Raw genomic sequence first — 22,352 nt, forward strand, 5'->3', positions numbered from 1 at the left:
CAACAGTTTGCTGCCCATGTTGTCAGTAAAGGTTCACTTGGCTGCCATTTCTGCCTTCCAGCCAGGCACAGAGGACCATTTGGTGCCAACCCCATGATCAGCCGTTTCCTATATCCACACAGCCGACAGCTGGTCCCAGCCCAGAACTCCAGTGTAGTCCTTTCCAGGCTAACAGAGACACCTTTCAAACCATTAAGAGTATGCTCTCTGCTGTACCTCTCATAAAAGATGGCATTTCCAGTAGCTGTGTCGGCCAGGCCTTAACATCAGAGCCTCCTTACAATCATCTTCTGTAAAGACATGGTTCAGCTCAGACTTTATCTTGCTTTCCTCCCTAATGATGTCTCCCAGTTTCACATAAACCAGAATATTTTTCTCCCAGTATTCTATCCTAAGAAGGAGTAAAGCAACAGGGAGCAAAAGCTGCATTTGTTGGATGTTTACCAGCAGTCCATTCAGCTGTTTTTCATGACAGTGAACAGAATGAAAAGGCTTTCAGTCTGATTCTAAAGAATTTCATCATCGGAGGCTGACAGCAACTTTCCCTCCAACAGTAGCGGCTGGGAGCTCCAGGCCCATTTGAATGTCTGGGTTCAAGGGCAGTTTCTTCCTTTACACACACGAGCGTGCGCACGCGCACACACACACACACACACACACACACACACACATCCCTCTTCATCAGCAGCCCCCCCCACATTCACACACCCCTGCATCAGCAGGCCACACACACACACACACACACACACACCTCTGCATCAGCAGCCCCCCCCCCCATACACATATCCCTGCATCAGCTGGCATGTTCATCTTAGATCACATTCTGGTGAAGGCATCGGCCCATCTACTAATACTGCACTCCACTAAAGTGCAGGTCCTGTCAGCAACATTTTTGGCACATGTTCTAACCCTGGAAACATGCAGAGCAGCGATGTGTTTTTCCTCTGTCATAGTTTTGTCTCACATTACAGAATTACCCAGCAGGCTAGAGTCAGTGCCGCCTTTGTTAGAGCAGTCATTTAACATTTAAGCTTCTACCCTGCCTCCAGAACTCAGCCATGGTAATCACCTAATTGGGATGTGCATGAGCAATCAATCCAACAAGGGAAAATGGTTACTGGCTTCATAACTGTTATTCTTCAAGATGTGTTGCTCATGTCCATTTTAATACCCATCCTCCTACCCATTTGTTGGAGTAGCTGGCAAGAAGGAATTGAGGCTCATGATGGCGTTACCCCAGGTGGCGTCCAGGCCCAACCAAAGATACTCTTAAAGGAAATATCGTCTGGCTGCCATGCACATAGTGCCTGCACACCTAACTGTAATGGACATGGGCAACATATCTTGAAGAACAACAGTTACAAGCCCATTAGGAAGCATTTTTATTGTGAGCCCTTTAATTTTAAGCATAAAAGGTATTAGACCTTAAACAAAGCTGCTTAAGTTAAATAGCAATTATCAAAAAACCAAAGTGTTAAATAGACTTGACTAAAAATTCCTTCCCCTTATCTTCTTCTGTACTGAGTCTGTTAACATCACCAGCTTACTAACTCTCTGGTCATATTGGAGTCTTCCAGCCTAGACAGAAGCTTAAATTTCTAGAAACAAAAGAAATGTAACAACAACACTTTCAGGATTTCTTTGTACATTATAAGGATGCAAGAAAGGTACAAGCCTGGTTTTATTTCTCCTTTTAAGAATCAATTAATAAAATCTTCGGAAAGCAGAATCATTCTCAGGAAAATATAATCCAACTACAAAACAGATAGGGCCAAATTCATCCTTAATGTGCCCTTTCACTGAGGATATCTAGGTTCCATCAAACTTCAAACAAGATCCTGTTACTTTTATTCTAAAAATTAAGGCAAGTCTTATACCGGTGATCCAAGGAGTAATATGGCAGAGTCCCAGCATACAGTGTTGGCCCTAACTAGTTTTACCTGACTGTGTAGGAGATCCCATGGACACTGACACTGTCATGTGGAAACACAACAGACTTCCTTTCTTCTGTTTGGGAACCCCAGCTGCTCCTTTCTAACATAGTAGGCTGGCTCATCCTCAGGCAGATGGGACGCTTTACTGAAATCACCTTCTCATCCAGCTGGTAAATCAGTTAATTCAGGTAAATACTCGTCCACCAAGTTGCTAGTGAAGCGATAAAGAGAGTGCAGCTTCACGCTGTTGGTAATCCACAGGATCAGTCATGGACCCAGTCTAATTTCTACACCCACAGAATTACTCCACAGAAAGCTGTGTTGCTCTCAGTTCACTTTTTCTTTCCAACCACAGTTGATAGCTTATGCATGACTATTATCTGATTAACCTTTAGCCTGAGCTGTTATTATTCCAGTAAAGGAGAACATTGGCGCATCTACTGAGACATGTAGATCAGAGAGCCCCAGAAGAACCATCAGCTATGCTTGGAAGGGGATCAAGCCAAAAACCAAGAGGAAAAGGATTCCTACAGTGAGCACAATATATACAAACAGCAAAGAAAATGGCAATGCAGAGAGAAAGCTCCATCATGCATATGAACAAAAGGACTGAAAAAGTACCATCGGTGTATGCCACTGGGAGCCAGGATACAGAGCAGACTTGGCAGGTGAGCTGAGTTCATCTACATGTGGAATGAAGGCAAAGTTGAGCCTTTAGAGACCACTATGAGCTTGTGGGCAAGGCATTAGCCTGGCACATATGATGTCTGGGCTCTATTCTGGGTTTTTCAACAGATTCCACACAGGCCAAAGGTGGGCTGGGACGATAAATGCAAAAGGTGCTCAGTTATCAGTGGTAGGGGACATACCAGCACTAGAATTAACTAAATGCATTTGCTTGGGGATGTTACTAAGTAGAAGGTGACGTTTTAAATGTATGTTTCTGTTATAAAAAGCTATTGTTTGAAATTGTTTCAGTAATCATGGAAGGTTTCTGTATTATTTCTCTGAATATCTGTTCAGTTTGTACTGCTACCTATCTCACCTCAAAGAATAAAGTCACACCTGAGCTATAGTTTGGCTGTAAGTAGGAAGTACAGACAGTTACTTTCAATTAGCCCAATCAAAACCTTCTAACGACAATACGTGTGGATTCTTTTGAAGCATTACCTCTAACCAGTGTTTGGCTGACAAAAGTGATAGGCTGGAGAGGAACAAACCTATCTGCCCAGATGAAGGGCGAATGCAGAGTCTTGGAGAGGATAGTGGGAGAGACAAGGGGGTGGAAGGGGAGAAGAAAGGAGGAGTAAAGACTGGACAAAAGCTGGGCCTATAGCTCAAAGGAAAAAGTAAGACTGTGGGAGGGCAGGGAGTCAGAAGCAGGAGCTGCAAGCACACAGGAACTGCAGTTCCACCTCAGGCTAAACAGGCCTGCAGAACTAAGTAAGGAGAGGCTAAAAATAAAATTTCAAAACTTGTTTGTTTTCGCTCAAAAATAGGACCAATGTTAATTGAAATTTGGTCTATTTCCATTTTGAAAGTGGGTATGTTTAAGTCCAGACAAAAAACAACCAAACAAATGAACAAAAACCCCACTGCATATTTGAGATTTTTGAATTGCTCTTTGACTTGTTCACACACTTCTAGTCCAGGGTCATTTTCAAGTGACTAGACAGAGGTAACACTTCAGTTCCTTACATTTTGGGGTTACAGTAGCTAAATCATGTTATTACATATTGAAAGCATTTCCCTCGTTGCCTCTTTCTCCAAATTCTAGTTTTAATAGACTTTAAAATGCATGAGTTATAACTATCTTCCTCATAATTTCTACAGGGAAAGAACATATCCAGAGACAGTATTTTTTGCTCTGAAGAGGATAACAGTCTGTATTTCACATACAGTGGCAAATCAAATGTCCTAGAGGTCAGAGAACTCAACTACCAGGTACAAGGTCTATTTTATGTTGGTGCAATTTGGAATCTATACAACAATTTCCTGTTTGTAACATTTAGCTACTAAAAAAAGTAATGTGGAGTTAAATTATTGGTAGCAACTGTTAACAACTTGCTGTTGTTGTACACACAAACATCCCTGAAGCCATGGAAGCTTTGGGTGCACGGTAAGTAGAGGATCAAGTCCTCAGAGGCATTTTAAATATAGGGCTAGATATTCAGTTGCAGGGAGATACACTTCCCATAACAAAGAGCAGGAACAGCCATCTTAGTATTTTCTTAATTTGGGACAGCCTGAAGTTATGTCTAGATGACCAAAATCCTAGGGGTTACTCTGGCAGCTGAAGATCACCAGAGAGGAAGGAATATCTCGATGATTCCTCCTTTCTCTCAGGAACATACCCTAGGCTGGGCAGAGAGCTGCAAAACACTAAGTATCTGCAGGAGACCTCACAAATCATGCCCATTAATTTAACAAGGAGAATTCAGCTTGTAGAGGCTTAACACTTTGGCTGTGGCTACACTAGTAGCCCCCTTTCGAAAAGAGGATGCTAATGAGCCACTTCAGCAGATGCTAATGAGGCGCTGCCATGCATATGCAGTGCCTCTTTAGCATAATGGCGGCCACACGTGTTTTGAAAGTGCTGCTTTCAAAATGCACGCCACCGGTGTAGGTGGGGGCCTTTCAAAAGGAGCCCCTGGATTTCAAAAGCCCCTTCTTTCCCAAAACAAACTTTTGAAACTCACATGGCTACCATTGTGCTAATGAGAGACTGCATATGCATGGCAGTGCCTCATTAGCATCTGCCAAAGTGGCTCATTAGCATCCCCCTTTCGAAAGGGCAGTGCTAGTGTAGCCATGGCCTTTGTGGCTAATTGATACAGGGCAGGACAGTATTTCTATTTCCAAACAGACAAATCCACAGTATATTTTATTTAGAGAGCTAGACAGGTATGTGGTAATCAAAACTGATTATGAAAGAACATGTGGAAACAGTGCATGGCTGACAAATAGAATTAGCTAAAACATACTCCTGAGAATTTGCCTTTGCTGAGAATTTGCTTGCACCTATTTTCCTGTATTTTCAGCTTTGCAATGTTCTAACTTTTGACATATTTATTTATTGCTATTAACTTTCTGAGTGCAGGATTTAACTCAGTATTAACTTTCTGAGTGCAGGACTTTTTTTTCTTGTTTATTTATATTAGGTTAATGTGACATCTCAGATTCCATGGTATGAAAACCTAGCAGAGCTGAAAATGCCTTGGACGTGGAACACAGGCCCAGATTCCCATGTGCCAGCAATCCAGAATCTGAACTTTAAAGTTCAAAGTGGCCAGATGCTAGCTGTCATAGGAAGCTCTGGTAGGACTGAAAGCATTACTGCATTGACCAAGCTTTTATAAATAAATGTGCAATATATGACAATGATACTATTCAAGTCTTTGATTGCCAAAGGATATATAACAATCCAACAGAGAAATGCTCCATAGAAACATATGTTATAATCACTGCAATATGCTCAAAAATTATAAGATCTGAGCACAATTGGCCCTTGACACAAGACAGATTTTTCTGGGAAAAGAATTTTTGTTATGCTTTTTACATTTGCTTGAAAGTATAATTTTTCATCATTTGATTTTATGGGCCAGATTTCCTAGGTCTGCCTGCTGTCTCTGCACTGCTGGGCATAAAGCGGGCCTTGCACTGGCTAACCCATCTCCAAAAGGGCACTCAACAGCTCTGACAAGAATACATAGCGAACCTGACCTCACCCAGCTCCAGGAGTGCAGAGTGGCAATACTCTTACCTTATGGCCACAGTTTGTCTTACCAGTGGACTTCCTCCCATAGTTCAACTACTTCCTGGGATTGTCCAGGTTTTAGATTCACTTGCAAAACAAAGCTGTACTTTGGGAATCCACTCTGATAAAAGAGCTTTGGATGGAACAACATTATGTTGCAGTGTATTTGTTAAGCAGCTTACAATGAGCAACCCCCCATTCAGCTAACTAAAGCTCTTAATAGTTTATGAAGTACTTTATCACATACTTTATGAAGGTGATCAAAATTGCTGAAGGATATCACATTTATTGATGGCGATTTCTATGTCAGTCACACGTGGATTAACATATGGTTTGCAAATGGATGGATTTCCTTTTTTTAAAAAATGCTATATAAAAAAAGCAGCTCAAAGCATCAAGCAGGGAATTAATGTTCTAAAATGAAGATCAGCAAAAAATAACAATAATAATGGAAGGCCTGTGTGCATGTTTACAAACTGTATTGCACAATATGAGAGAATGTGACCTTTGCTACGTATTTCCAAATGTCATTTTGCTTTTGTTATTTCAGTCTTGCTCCACCTATGTGTGAATCAATGTTGCATTGTTTTAAAAGACCATATTTATCCATGATCACAATTCATTCCACAAAGCAAGCTTATAACACAAATGTAGGATGAGTCCCGCAATCACATCCTGAGGTGAGAACCCTGTGTTCATGCAGAACCCACTGAGGCCAATGGGACTGCTCTTGTGCCTACATTTAAGCCTGTGTTTTTTGTTGGATCAAGAACAGAATTCTTGGCACACTACATGGTCAAGGCCATGGGGAGCTAAAAACATGTATATTTACATATGTGGTTGACTTCAGCTCATAACTTTGTTACAGAGTGGGAAGGGCTGGGCTGTGAAGATTTCAGACATTTTGGAACGTCATTAGTGCCATGCATTGTGGGGCAGCAGTTTTACTGGTAGACCTCCAGGCCAGTGGCTCTCAACCTTTCCAGGATACTGTACCCCCTTCAGGAGGCTGATTTGTCTTGCAGAACTCCAAATCTCACTTCACTTTAAAACTACTTGCTTATAAAATCAAATATCCAGAAGTGTCAGAATACACTATTGCTGAAACATTGCTTACTTTCCCATGCTCTTCCATATAATTATAAAATTAATCAATAGAAATATAAATACTGTACTTTTCTGTCAGTGTATACTGTATAGAACAGTATAAACAAGATATCATCTGTATGAACTTTTAGTTTGTACTAACTTTGCTACAGGTTCAAGCTCACTCATCCACCATCCCCAGGACCTGAGTGGTCCCAGATGAGGGGTTTTGCCAGACCAGGGATGGTCAATTCTGTCCCTGGCCTCAGCCCCTGCTCCTGGGCTCCGCTCCCTGCTGTTGACATGACTTCCCAACTCCCCCTCCACCCCACCTGCAGGCTTCCCAGCCACCAGCTTTTGGCCCAAGCCACCCTTCCCCAGCTTCCCTGGGCTGCAGCATTCTGCCCAGCCCCGGGTTCCTAGGGCTGCAGCTTTATGCGTAGCACCGGCTGCAGCTTCCCACCCAGCCCTGGGGATGAGCCACTGTGAGCCACTGCTCCCAGGCAGGGACTTTGCACTCAGCCACAGCCACAGCTTCGGTAGGCCGTGGCTTCCTGCCCAACCCCAGCAATGAGCTGCTGGTCCCTGGCCTGGGCTGCTAGTTTACGAGCCTGGGCCACTGCTCCCTGCTGCTGCTCCTGGCCCAGGCTCCCTAGCTGCTGCCACCTGCCTTGCTGCCAGACCAACTGTGGCTGCCCTGCCGTGGGCTCCTGCTACTGGCCTGGCTGACCCCTCCTCTCCCAGCCCCTGGCCTCTCTGGTCCTACAATATCCATGGTCCTGCTGGACGACAGATGTTGCTGGATGAGAGAATGTCAGGTTTGGGAGTTTTAACCTGTTGTGCTTTTTATGTGCCTGCTGTAAAACTAGGTAACTATCTAGGTGAGTCACCACCCGAAGGACTTCTGTGGGTCTCAGTGGCTCCTGACCTGAAAAAGGTTCTCCACCCCCCTGATTTACCAGATAGTCTCCTTTAGGGGCTTTGAAATAAGCTACAGAGGGGGATTAGGATGGGGGTGAATATAGAGCACATCAATGTGGCAAAAACTCTTGCTTTATTTTTGTGAGCAAATAGCCAAACTCTAGAATTTGACCCAAAGAGGTTTTTAACTTTTTAAATTATGATTTTTTTTTCTAGCCTCTGGAAGAACATCCTTACTCGATGTGATAACACGTCGGGATCATAATGGCAAAATTAAGTCTGGCCAAATTATAATCAATGGAAAGCCCAGTACTCACCGGCTTGTTAAGAAATGCATTGCACATGTGCGGCAAGATGATCAGCTACTTCCCAACCTGACTGTCAAAGAAACATTATTATTCGTTGCAAAACTACGTCTCCCGAAGACTTTTTCAGACTCACAAAGAGAAAAAAGGGTAATTAAGGTTGCTAGAAAAAAATAAAGTTGTCAAAAATGAATTTGACATAATTATCCAAGTGTGTTTGGGGTAAGAACTGTTAATTTGAACTTGGCATTTGTTGTGTCAGTTGTGAAGTCAAACTTGATTTGTCTGTTTTTGCTTATAATTTTTTATTATTTTATTTTTACTCCTAGATAGAAGGTTGCAATTGTTCCAAAGCTTGTCATAAAAATGGTAATTCAGGGAAAGCTTTAGGGGGGCTAAAAAGAGAAATGAACTGCTGAATTTTTAGAAAATGTTACCTTTGAAAAAGTTAAGGTTTATTTCAAACTGGCTATTGATCAGATAGCACTGCAATAGCCAAATGGTGATTACAGCCAAAATAACTTTGGGTGTGCAATGTGAATTGTAGTTAACGATAAAACAACTAACCCTTACTTTCTCACGGAACCTCCAGGTGGAAAGTGTTATAGCGGAATTGCGGTTACGCCAGTGTGCAAACACAAGAGTAGGGAACATGTATATCCGAGGTGTGTCAGGGGGAGAAAGACGAAGAGTAAGCATTGGCGTGCAGCTGCTATGGAACCCTGGTGAGCATAAAGTCATTAATCTTAAATATACCACTAAAGTATTTTTCCACTGGCTGCAGCACTTGTGCCTGATTACATTTTAAATACAAGCAGAGAAAAGTATTTACTGCGACATGAGTGTCTTTATTATGCAATTTATTGATCTGACCTGCAAACTTCAGTGGAATCAGTATTAGACCGTATACCTTGTAATCACTTTTCCAGTGTTATATGCCGAAGTTTCAAAATCTTATGTATACTAACAGTCCTGTTGACTTCAATTGAGCTACTTATGAGAGTAAAGTTTTCTCGTGTTAGTAATCATCTGTTGCATCAGGGAATTCTACAGTAATCTGTGTCTATGGCTAAACTAGGATTTTTCAGATTTGTAAATTACCCATGGGGTGAATCCTATGCCATGGAGACTGCAAGGCAGAAAAAACAGGCAAGCTCAATTGTTTTTACTCTTCTGTTGTCTCACCTGCCAACATGCTGGTAATAAAGCCGAATCCATGTCCACATTCTAGTCTTCAGCTATGCAGTTGTTTTTTCGGGGGAAGCATGGATCTGAAAATTCCCAGTGCAGATAAAGCTTCCCAGTTACAGGGAAGGCAACTATCCTTTTTCAATAAGTGCTGCTGAGGAAATGTATTGAGGCAAAACATACTCTGTTCCCAGGAAAGACAAATAAATTAAATGCATTTTTTTTTCTTAGCGCTTCAGAATCTACAACTCACAGTAAGCTCTTCAAGGCAAGAACCATAGTCCAGATCTGCAGAAGGATTTAGGTGGGAGCTCCATGCCCAAATACCTTTTAGGATCTAGGTCAGCAGTGTCCAAAAGAAATTCAAAGATGGCCACACATGTGGTTGTCATCTTTCCATATTCACCACAGCCCCCACCCCTGCCAACTGAATGCCCTCCCCCAGAGCCAGGCCCTCCCAGCCCCTCCCCACCAAATAAAAGTCCTCCCCCTCTCCCAGCCCTACCCTCTAAATAAATGCTCTCCCACCAGAACCAGGCACTCCCAGCTCTCCCGCTACATAAATGCTCTCCCCCTCCCCCAGATCCAGGTGACTAAATGCTGGTGACTCACCAGAGCTGCTGGGGGCACCACCACACACTTCTCCCAGCGAGTGGTGGGGCACATGCACAGAACTGGTAGACAGCATTCCCTGCATGCAGCTCTCAGGATGAGCTGCATTACTGCATTGTGGCAAATATGGCTCTCGAGAATCGTATTCACCATAATATGGTGTCCTATTCGCCACATGTGGCAAGTGGCAACTGTACTGGACACTGTGGAGCTTGGTTCAGAACTTTTTGTGTGTGTCTGTGCAGCACTTGATACCAACTGGAGCCTCTTAGTGCTATGTTACTATAAATAGTCAATAATACCAAGTCTCAAAGTAGTCTCAGAGAGGTAGCTGTGTTTGTCTGAATCGTCACAAAACAAAAAAGTGGTCCTGTGGCGCTTCGAAGACTAACAAAGTGATTTATTAAGTGATGAGCTCTCGTGGGACAGAACCGCTTCTCCAGATCTGGAAATTCTTATGAAAGTAAACTCAACAAAGATAGCAATTACCCTATGCATTACAAGGTCATGTTGCCCATCTTTGATATATACATAGTGATCCCAGACAAACCACTTAATAGACACTTGTAGTAAGTAATTTTCTTCCCCTCCTCGCCCTGCCCCTCCTTCTGTCCTATGTAGTTGATTCATCAGGTTTCATTGCATTTTTTTCTATCTTTCTGTTAAATTCTCATCATGTCAGTTTACGTTTATCAGAGTGTACAACTCTGAAGAAGTGGGTCTGTCCCACGAAAGCTCATCACCTAATAAATTATTTTGATGGTCTTTAACGTGCTACAGGACTGATGTTTTGTTTTGGCAGGTCTCAAAATGTTGGCCATTATCCCACTTGAGTCTTCAGCAACAGATTGCCAAGAAATCTTTAGCGAGAAATGTGAAGTACTCCCGCCCATTTATCATTTTTGTGCTCTTACTTTTTACAGATTTAACTTTCTGGTTTCTACACTCCCTGACATTGTATGACTCTTTCCAACTCGATGATGCAAGTAGTCTGCACCCAGAATATGAGTGAAAGTACAGTGAAAGCCTTTTTATTTAGCGTGTTGGGAGAATGGGGAATGCCAGTAAATCAAAAATTCCAGTTAACTAAGAGGGAGGGAGTTTGGATGTTGGATGGGATGTGGGGTTGGGGCATAGGACGGGACTTGGGTAGGGAGCTAGGACACAGCAGGGACGTTGGAGAGCTGGATGTGACAGGCACTCACCATGAGTGACTCCCTGCAATCAGTGACCTGTCCCTGCTGCTCCTGGCAGAGAGAGCTAGGCTGCCCTGAATGCTCATAGAATCATAGGGCTGGAAGGGACCTCAGGAGGTCACTTAGTCCAGCCACCTGCTTCAAGCAGGATCAACCCTCAACTAAGTCATCCCAGCCAGGATCTTGTCAAGTCAGGACTTGACAAGCTCTAGGAATGGAGATGCCACCATCTCTCTAGGCAACACATTCCAGTGCTTCATCACCCCCCTGGTGAAGTCATTTTTTCCTAATATCCAACCTACTCCTCTGCATCTGTAACTTCAGAGCTTTGCTCCTTGTTCTATCTGTCACCACTGAGAACAGTTTCTCTCCATCTTCTTTAGAGCACCCCTGTAAGCAGCTAAAGGCTGCTGTTAAAACACCCTTCGGTCTTCTTGTCTGTACACTACATATGCCCAAATCCCTCAGCCTCTCCTTAGAGGTCAGGTGCTCCAGCCCCTTAATCATTTTTGTTGCCCTCCACTGAACCTGCTCCAGCACATCCACATTTTTTTTTTATACTGAGGGGCCCAAAACTGGACACAGTATTCCAGATGTGGCCTCACCAGTGCCAAATAGAGGGCAACAACCACTTCTCTAGAGTTGCTCACAATGCTTCTCCTAATGCACCCTAATATGCCATTAGCCTTCTTGGCTACAAGCGCACACTATTTACTCATATCCAGTCTGCTGCTCCAGTCTGTGCCTCGTTCCAAGCACTGGTGCTGCAGCTTCCATTGGCTGGGAGCTCCAACTCCATGCCCTGAGTCCCTTCCCAGGACCAAACTCCCATCCAGAGCCTGTGCCCTATTTTGCATCCAGCCGTTAGCCCTGCACCTCCTCCCTCAAAATTTTCATGGCTGTTCCTCTGCCTAGGCACAGCATGGCCGTGTCACCACTTCCTGGGAGCCTGCTTGCCCTGCACCAACTGGTCTTTCTAGCAAGATTAGAAATGCCAGTTTATAGAGTTTTCTGTTTAGTGGAGAGCCGGATAATGCAATTTTTACTCTATAGCACCAAACTCTTTAATTATGGTGAACCTATATTTTGCATAAACCAACACAGACTTGACATTAGAGGATGTGCTTGTGTTTTGTATATGCAGCTGGTAGTTAGGAGAAAAAGACACTGAAAATTAAAATATAGGGTCTGAATCTATTCCTCTGGAAAGTCAATGACAACGCTTATTAATTCCCATGAGCGCAGGAATGGGACAACAATAAATGGTTTAGTAATGTGAGAAAAGAATTTTCCTCTTATAAACAAATCACATTTGAGCTTACTGCGTTACAAAAAGTAAGATTTAATGTACTGGTGCTAATTCCACTTGCAACGCAAAAAAAAAAAATCAAACAATGCTTTCCATTATTGCCGTTTATCTTTGACAGGAATTCTGATACTGGATGAACCCACATGTGGACTAGACAGTTTTACTGCACACAACCTTGTGATAACATTATCCAGGCTCGCCAGAGGAAACAGATTGGTTCTCCTTTCAATTCACCAGCCCAGATCGGATATCTTCCAACTCTTTGATTTAGTTCTTCTGATGACCTCTGGAACTACAATCTATTCTGGAACAGCTCACGACATGGTTCAGTATTTCACAGAAATAGGCTATCCCTGCCCAAAATACAGCAATCCTGCAGATTTCTATGGTTAATATCATATGTAATTAAACAAATAAAAATAGGGTAACTTAAATAATTTCTTTTCATATGCTTATATAATGCACTATTTTTTTTTAATTTAGTTGCATTTAGCTACTGTCCAGTCAGCGATTTATAAACCAATAGGTTTTATTTAAATGACAGCTTTGGCTATGCTTTGCTAGTGTAACAGTTAAACAATAAGTGACGACGTATGGCAAAAACCAGCCTTAACTAACGATCAGTCCTGTAGCACCTTCACGACTAACACATTTATTAGGTAATGCCCTTTTGTGGCTACTCGAATTATATGAAAAATCTCACCACCTGACAGATGAACTGAACCTCATAAATGTGTTACTCCTGAAGGTGCTACAGGACTGCTTGGTACTTGTGAAGTTACAGACTAACATGGTTCCCTCTCTGAGCTTATGCATGTGCCAATGCATTGACCACCCCCACCCCCACACACACACAATCTGTGGTTAATGGTTGTCTTGCTTTGTTTCACACATGGACAGGCTCATATTTTACATGCGCTAGAGCTTTCTGCACCCTGTACAAAGTAAGGGTGCAGTTTTTCAGGATAAGAAACTTGTTTCCTAAAGTAACTTCATTACTGTCAGTGTGGGGAAGCATTATGCCAGTTATTGGGCTTGTCTGTTGTAAGCCACTGGTAAGGGGGGGGAGGGGGGGGGCAGGGGAGGAACCCTCCAAACTGCTGCTACATTCTTCCTCTTGGCAAAAAAAAAAAGCTAACATCACTGCCTCAGGTTCCCTTCTGGAGATTTATTCTTGGTTGTACCTGGCCCCTGACCCACAGGCTCAGCATGCTTTGTGCAGCTCAGGGATGGTCTTACCTCATGCGGCTCTGAGGCAGATGCTCTGTCTTATAGCCCTTGGTGGTCTGAGCTCGCTAGACACAGGCTGTTTGGCTGTGGGGTAACCCTGCTGGGTCGTCTAGGATTGCACTGGGGTGAAGTAGCTCCAGCAGTCTGGCTCAGAAAGCAGCGGTCGCTCATAGAGGCCTGAAGTTGGAGCACAAGGCTCTCCTCTCCCCGGTGTCATGCAGGACAAGGAGCAGCCAAGCCTGACCTGGCCACCCGATCAGGGATTGCCAGAGCCAGTCAGGAGCATAATAATTCTTTTGTTGCAGCAGTTCACTCCATGAGGCAACTTTATCAGCCTTACACTAGGAACTTACTATTATCCACATAATTGATTGCATATTTAGCAACATGCAAATAAGGGTTTACCTGTTTCCTTAAATTCTCCAGATTTCTGATGCTTCAGCCTTTATAGATACGGGGTAATGACTTGTCTGAAGAAGTCCCACCTTTCTATGTGGGGGAAAATGGTGCTATCCAGAGGGGAAAATAGGGTTTTATTTAGTTGCGTGAATGACCATCTCTACCCCTATTTTCAAAGATTTGTCTTTCATCCTGATCTGTGCATGTTGAGCTCTAGACACAGTTGTGCTACTTGTCTTGAATGTGAGAACTAAAAATTAGCGGGTCCCATTCTAAAGGGGGAGAGAGGGCATGTAATGTACTGTGCCTTTATTTAAGGCAAAAATTGCTCAGCCTGCCTATGGGCTCATGGAGCAATCATGGTCAAATTATCAGCCCCTTGCAATGAGCCTGGATCATCTGTTTCTACAGCATAATTTATCATTCTGTAAGCCATAGTGGGCCAAGCTTGTGTGTCCTTACGCTCAATTTGAATGCTGAACTCTGATTGTTTGGGTGTTTGGAGGTGACATGAACACTTTGTTTGATCAGTTCCAAAATTTTAGGAAAATGGTCTAAGTATCAGTGGGTATGATTGATTTGGGAGAAAACTAGAAAACAGGAAGGAGGAAACAGGGACACGCAGAGCTGAAGTATTTGGTAGCACACTTGGCGTCTTCAGCCACCTCTCTAATAGTCTACAGCACACAAAAAAAAACAGTTGATGGCAGCCACTACCATATGCCAGAATAACATCATCTCCTCTCAATTTAAAATGTGGACCCTCTGACTGACAGTTCCAAATAGGTAAACAAATAAATAAGAATGAGGTGGAGCAGGTGAATATAAATGGGCAAGATAGTAAAGGGGCACAGAGAATGCTGGTGGAGGACAGAATGAGGAACCTTTATATAGACTGTGTAGAGTTCAAGGTAGACACACAGAGCCCCTGTTTGTGACAAATGGCACATGTGAGAGCAGATAAACCTTTTAGCTACCTGACTACATTCCCAAACTGGAAAGAAAAACTGTATTTATACTGTAACAATAAAATATAGTGTTGCAGCGGTCACTCTTAAAAGCCTGCGCTTTTTTCCTTCGGTAGTTAGGCAACATTAACTCAGGCTTTAAATGTTTTCCAGAGCTAATGCAGGGACCACTGCAAATACCGAACGAATGGCATTGAGTTGTGTAGAGCAAGCGAAAATCATTTTAATAGTGACTTCTGTAGCACTGTATCATACCTACATGGTACAATTTGGTAGGCTATAGTCACTATGAAATTTATTATTAGCAATACATATTAGTGAGTAATCCTGTATTAGGTATATAGACCCATACCAGATAATGTTTTTCAGTTGATTTGAGCAGCATTGATAAACGAAGCAAAGAAAAGGAAATGGAAAGTCGGGAGAGGGCACGGGCCCTTGCTGCCTTGTTCTGGGAGAAGGTGAAAGATTTTGATGACTTCTTATGGAAAGCTAATGTGGGAGACTCTGTGACAACTGTTCACAATGAACAGAGGTAAAATAAAATTATGGCATTTATAAAAAGTACTTGATATCAAATAGCTGTTAAAATTGAGCTACTCTCATTCTCTCTCTCTCTGCTTTTGGTCAGCTTCATGGGTACGTCAGAAGAGGCGATTAACATGTATTCCCAGTCAAACGATGAGTTACCAGGTGGCTTAAAGCAGTTTACTGTATTACTAAGGTATTTGTATTATAAAAATGGAGAGAAAAAGAAACTGATGTCTTGCAGGAATAACATTTGAGAGAAGCATGAAGGGCAAATTGAGCATAGGGTGAAAGCATGGAGGAAGCTGGTGCTGAGTTTGTGTCACACTGGAAGATGGTAGTGTTATACAAACTAGGACCACAGAGCCATCTCATATGCTGCCACTCTTACTTGATTATTCAGAGAAAGGCAGCCGCACCTTTCTTAGTGAGCATGCTAGCTAGAATGATGACAACCATGAAGTGCTAGCTAGTTTGAGATTTGTTACAATAGCTTTGACTTCATGTTCCTTTCTAAAAGGCCATTTTCTCAACCCATTTGAAGTAATGTGGTTCCATGTATGTCAATGATAAGATACATTTAGAGATTTTGCCCTGAATTAGCTTAACTGATATTTATCTTATAGAATCTTACAGTCAATGTTGTTGTTTTCCATAGTCGTCAGATCTCCAGTGAAGTCAGAGATCTTTCAACATTGTTCATCCACGGATTTGAAGCCCTTCTAATGTCATTATTAATTGGATTCTTATACTACGGTCATGAGAAAATCAAGTTATCTATTCAAGATACAATTGCACTATTGTTTATGATAGATGCACTAATCCCATTCACAGTGGTTTTGGATGTTATTGCAAAATGTAAGTGCCTGCCTGTCAGTTTTAATGATAATTCTTTAAAACAAACAAAATAATACTTAGATTGGTAATGAAAAATCTATTGACTATGGGCATGAAAGATAACTATCTGTTTCTTTTTTTTACTGTAGGTCATTCAGAAAGAGCTATGCTTTACCACGATTTAGAAGATGGGATGTATTCTGTTACTCCCTACTTCTTTGCTAAGGTAATTGATTTCAGCTGTCAAGGAAAGTATATATCTAGTTTTAACATGAAAAGTAAATGCTTTGTGTGTGGGTGATGAAATTCTGTTCATACTTCACACTTATCATATCTGTCATCTAAAGCTGTCATCCTGCTTCCCAAACATTTATTAACTAATTAATTAAGCCTCACCACGCTCTTAAAGCAGCTGTCTTCATAAATCATGAGCCTGGCCCTGGGTCAGAAAGTAGTAAAATGTCACGAGGATCATTTCACTGGCTGGTTAGATTGCTGGGGATGGCAGGATTTGTCTTACTGGCTAGGACGTGGAAGAAAATAGAAAACCTTTAGGTCAGAAAGAGGCAGGTCTAACTGAGGGAGTTATTCTCTGCACCCTCACCAGCAAACTGCTAGGCTGCAGGGGTATTAAACTCACCCCTTCTAGAGAAAATGAACCTTTTCATGTTGTTGGAGGGGCAGGAGTAATCTTCCACCATTCACTGGCCAGTCTCAAAAGCAGAAAATGGTTAAGTGAGCCTTTGATTAAGCAGGGCTATTGTTATCATTGTTCTTTGTACTAACTGATGAGAGAACAAGGTCAGCATTACCACTTTGGCCATCAAGGCAGCTCTGTTTATTTTCAATAGGACACAGACATCACTGAAGGGCAAGCTTCACTTTTCACTTCATCTTGTTCCTAATTGGGGTGGTGGGACACAGAGGCTGTGTCTACACTAAGACAAAACTTCAAAACGGCCATGCTCAGAAGCAACTTGAACAGCAAAATTCGGTCAAATACTTGCAACGGGAAATTTATGCCAGGGTGAGGTCCCTTTAAAAATGTACTCCTTCCTGAACACCATGTCAGAGTTGCATTGTGGAAACGACCGTCCAGTCTGACTTCTAACCACTCTCTAAATTTAGACTTAGTTTAGACATAGCCAGAGAGGGTAAGTCTAAATTTAGAGAGTGGTTAGAAGTCAGACTGGACGGTCGTTTCCACAATGCAACTCTGACATGGTGTTCAGGAAGGAGTACATTTTTAAAGGGACCTCACCCTGGCATAAATTTCCCGTTGCAAGTATTTGACCGAATTTTGCTGTTCAAGTTGCTTCTGAGCACAAATGACATTTAACGTGACTTCTAGATGGAAACATCTGTGCCTACAAATTAGGAGTCTGGACAGCTGAAGTCTGTTATTTGTTCCCACAAGAACGTTTTGTCTCCAGTTTGGTTTTTTTGTCTCAAAAACAAAAAAACTGGAATTGGTTCTGAAGCAAAATATGTTGCCAACCTTATGAATTATGAAAAGTAAAAGTGTTGTTTTGGATAAGTTTATATACCTTTTTTCCTGCATGTCTCATTGTTGAAGTTTTGTTGGGTTTAGTAACATGACAAGAACTGTGATATGGAATATAAATGTGCTATAGTTTCTTACAAAATAACAATGCTACACTTACATGCAACCATTGCATACTTTGAAATCAAAGTGATGAGAGGGTAAGTATAGGTTGCATCTTCCCAGTCTGGCATGGTCAGGGCCTGATGAGTCCTAAGCAAGAGAATTTGGTGTTCCAGGGCTTCAGCTACCTGGCAGCCCTGCTGTCCCAGGGGCTACCACAGCCCCAGCCTCATGCTGCCCAGGGACTCTGGCCCTGGCCATGCACTTCTCAGGGCTCTGGCCCTGTGCTGCCACACAGAAGGCTCTGACCCCGGCCCTACACTGCCCTGGGACAGGCAGGGGACTCCCAGCCCTGGTACTGGTGCAGGCCCTGGGGACGCTGGATTCAGTTGAGCTGCCAGACACCAGCTCTGCAGATGTTGCTAGATAAGTATCCCAGATTTGAGAGGTGCCACCTGTTGCTTAAAAATATTACAGAATATGGCAATTTCATCTTTCAATTATGAAGGCCCAATTTTGTTTGACTCAATAGTGTTGTAAGAAACAACCATTTTAAATGTATGGAGCACAACTGATTCTGAAAACACTTGAGTTACTTTTTAAAATATGGATTGCTATTGCCAGAGCTGAGACTAACCCCTTCCTTTACGGAAGCTGTGCCCACCATAGCGCCTATAATTTACATTTCCATTCCCACACAAAATTTAAAACTCTCAGTAGTTTCTCTTGGAAAAATAATTCTTTGCATTTCATATAGACAACATGTTCACAATAAGTGTATATTACTTTTATGAATAATAGCAGAAAAGGCGTGCTATTAAGTGACCCAGAAGTTCCTTCCTACTTCTCTCCCTGAGTGAATTTATTCCAACACAATGGCCATGTCTACACTAGCCAAAAACTTTGAAATGGCCATGCAAATGGCCATTTTGAAGTTTACTAATGAAGCGCTGAAATACATATTCAGTGCCTCATTAGCATGTGGGCAGCCACGGCACTTTGAAATTGACGCGGCTCGCCGCCACGCGGCTCGTGCAGACAGGGCTCCTTTTCGAAAGGACCCCGCCTACTTTGAAGTTCCCTTATTTTTATGAGCAGATGGGAATAAGGGGACTTCAAAGTAGGCGGGGTCCTTTCGAAAAGGAGCCCCATCTGGATGAGCCGTGCCAATTTCGAAGTGCCGCGGCTGCCCGCATGCTAATGAGGCGCTGAATATGTATTTCAGCACTTCATTAGTAAACTTAGAAATGGCCATTTTGAAGTTTTTGGCTAGTGTTGACATAGCCAATATGTGCCAATAGTAGATAAAAATGAAAAAGTTCTTCATAGTTTATTATCAGAAGTATTTTCATCTTACAGTGTCAACAGAATTTGGGCTAAAATACATTTGCAGACACTCATTAGTGGCATTATTGCTATGAAGTTTATGAGAAATGTCTTAGATTCCCAGAAACTGACAAACTGTAACAAAACAAGACATCTAATCCTTAACAAGAAACCTATCAATTTAAGATTTAGTTATAGAAAATGTCACAACTAGAAATCGAAGGAAAATTAGCTTGGATCCTTTTTCTGATTTTTTGTTTAAGTGTCACTAACAACTCTTAAAAAGATGATTGTATTTTAATAGATAATTTCCTGCAATTTAAAAATAATATATGAATAAGAAAATGTTCTGTGATTTCCAATGTTTTTTCCCCCCTCTCAACAGATTTTGGGGGCACTCCCAGAACACTGTGCTTTTGTAATAATTTATGGGATTCCTATCTACTGGTTGGCAAATCTTATTCCAAAACCAGAACATTTTCTTCTGAACTTCTTGGCAGTCTGGCTTGTTGTTTTCTGTGCCCGAACAATGGCCCTGTGGATGGCAGCACTACTCCCAACGCTGCAGATGTCAGCCTTCTTTGCCAACGCGATTTATACAACATTATTCCTGAGTGGCGGTTTTGTGATAAGCTTAGAAAACCTGTGGCTAGGTAAGATGGGCACATGCAGTCTAACTGACCTTTGCGAATCATAGGCAACTTTGTGAGGCATTAGGGCCTCGTGGACAGAACATTGAACAGGCTCAAATCTCAACTCTTCTAGTAGTTTATAGGGTTGGCATATAGATGGACAATTCAGCCGATCACTATGTGCCTCAGTCTCTCCATCCATCTACAAAATGGGAATAATGTCTACCATGTTTTAAGATCTATGTTGATAAAGCACTATTTCAGAATGTACAGAATTTACTATACAGTATTTTTGTTCTTTTTGAAGGCTTGTAAATATATTAATCATTCAAAAAGGAATACAAAGCCTGTGTTATTCATAAGGTCAAAATTACACTCTTTTCATTATAAGGCTACATCACGTGTGTAATATAGACAGCTTTTTACATAAAATTGGCAAATAGTGACAAAATGAGTTGCTTTGCTGCTGCAGCATTTGAACTGTCAAGTTAAATATTTAATGGATACAAATGTTTAAAATATTACTTACACACACACACACACACGAGAGAGAGAAAGAGAGAGTGTCTCAATTTTCTGTTTATGGTCAGCACAAGAACAGACTGCATAATAAGCACTCTTTTACATTGCAATTTAAATAAAATATATTGGAATACATTCAACAATCAGGGACTTTTCTATTGGTTTTACCTTTTGTAAAGCCTTGTTTGTTTTTAAAACAAAACAAATTTTTAGTCAAATTTCATCTGAGTCTGTCATCTGTTTTATATTTTATTACTAAAACAAAGTGGCTTGGTAAATATGTATTAAAAACATAAGTTTTTGATTTGTTAGTTTAATTTGTAGATGTGCAAAAAGTCTTCCAGAAGAGCTACACTCCTTTCTCTCTCTCTCTCTTTTTGTTGTTGCCACACTTAATTCTTCATTCAATTTTGCATATTTTATTTGTGTGGACAAGTTAAAAGACTTAGCTGATGTGAGGCTGTTGAGTCATATCTTATGTGGACATGGCAGTGTTAGATATAATTCGTTCATTTTGCATATAAATTGGTTAATTTTATGTGTTTATATTTAAAAAAATATTCCTTTCTTTCTGTTTCCTCCCTCTCCCATCTTTTCCAGTTCCATCTTGGATTTCTAAAGTATCTTTTGTCAGATGGACTTTCGAAATCCTAATGCAAATTCAGTTCTCTGAACTCACATACCAAATGACTGTTGGAAATATTACCTTTCAAATTCCAGGGACACTTGTAAGTCAGTCTCCCAGAGAGATTGTTAATAGCTTCTAATATAGTTATTACTAAAACTGGCTAAATGATTTAATCACTCAGTGCATTAAATCACTTAGGGCTCATTGATTTCATTAAATTGGAGACCTAGTACATGCTGTTTGACTTTTGGTTTAAGGCTGAGCTGCATCGTCAAAGTTTGCTGGGATTATATGACTTCTCCCTTTCCCGGCTAACTCGCTGTCTGATCCCACACACAGGCAGAGTGGGAGAAAAAGTGACCAGAGTTTGACAGAGCCACATTAAATTAGTCCCATCCCAGCATGCAGGAGGAAGGGAAAGAGATTGAGATGTGTTTTCCTCTTCTGCTGGGGAACCTTCAAAGCCTGCTTGAAATAGTTCAAAAGGAGGGGGTGCCAATTGCCGAAGAATAAGGTTGAGAGCCGCTGGTATTGTGATTGAATGCCTAGGCATTGCATTTTTGGTGTTGCTGTTACTGTGTAGATACTAAATTGAATGAGTAGGGTGGTCTCATGCTGGCCCTCCAGTGGATGCCTGTTCTTGTACAGATATCATATAGCACAAATAGCAGCCTCTGCTTGAGACAGCTCCATGCAGTGGCAGACTTGAGTTGGAATATCTACATGGTGCTGCCCGTTATATGCTTTTCTATTTGGGGAGGGAAAAATGAAATACATTTTTAAAGTGTAACTAAGGCAAAAATTTCCTTCACAAACCTCAGCTACGCATTTGTTGGAAAACAATGTTTAGAAATAGAGCTTCATTCCTGCTAGTGAGATACTCAGAGATGTGACAGAGCTGATTTTGCTGTAATTGATAATAAGAATAGTTGCAAGGAAGGAAGAGGAACAAAGCCAAAGAGATGTACCACTGCCCAGATCCATTTTCAAATTATTTTTAACAACTCTTTTGGGATGTCTGTGCTTTCAGGTAATTCAAAATATGAATTTGGACTCATACCCTCTCTATGGGAGCTACCTCATCCTGATTGGTATTAGCACTGGTTTCCTGCTTTTATACTACTTATCTCTGAGGTTTATCAAGCAGAAATCAAATCAAGATTGGTAACAGGTAAAAATGAAAGAAAATATTAGTGCTTTTAGGATGGTACTTTATTGGCACTCTTACAAAACACCTGCCCTGCTTCCTCACCACAAAATAGACCCCCACTTTTACATTGGTCATATGTTTTATTAATACTCTACATCAAAGATGTAATGTAAAATCATTATTTTTAATAATAGGGCATTGTTTTATGTAAACCACTG

The 22,352-nt window shown here is 41.6% G+C and overlaps 2 protein-coding genes across 2 annotated transcripts in view; one reads left to right on the plus strand and one right to left on the minus strand.

The window, feature by feature from the left end:
• ABCG5 (ATP binding cassette subfamily G member 5) overlaps positions 1-2,056 on the minus strand; it is a 35,811-nt gene extending 33,755 nt beyond the window's left edge. Inside the window, exon 1 of the mRNA XM_074988537.1 lies at positions 1,941-2,056. Within this exon, the coding sequence (XP_074844638.1) occupies positions 1,941-2,056 (116 nt within the window). The remainder of the gene's footprint in view (positions 1-1,940) is intronic.
• A 474-nt stretch (positions 2,057-2,530) lies between these two features.
• On the plus strand, positions 2,531-22,152 carry ABCG8 (ATP binding cassette subfamily G member 8). Its single transcript, XM_074988396.1, has 13 exons — positions 2,531-2,602; positions 3,768-3,878; positions 5,096-5,252; positions 7,915-8,153; positions 8,596-8,728; positions 12,427-12,696; positions 15,275-15,440; positions 15,537-15,629; positions 16,092-16,291; positions 16,420-16,496; positions 19,588-19,855; positions 20,957-21,084; positions 22,015-22,152. Exons 1-13 carry the CDS (start codon positions 2,531-2,533, stop codon positions 22,150-22,152), a joined length of 2,052 nt encoding a protein of 683 aa, XP_074844497.1.
• The last annotated feature ends 200 nt before the right edge of the window (positions 22,153-22,352 follow it).

The sequence above is a fragment of the Carettochelys insculpta genome, chromosome 3 (assembly GCF_033958435.1).
Source record: "Carettochelys insculpta isolate YL-2023 chromosome 3, ASM3395843v1, whole genome shotgun sequence".
NCBI classification, from domain to species: Eukaryota; Metazoa; Chordata; order Testudines; family Carettochelyidae; genus Carettochelys; species Carettochelys insculpta.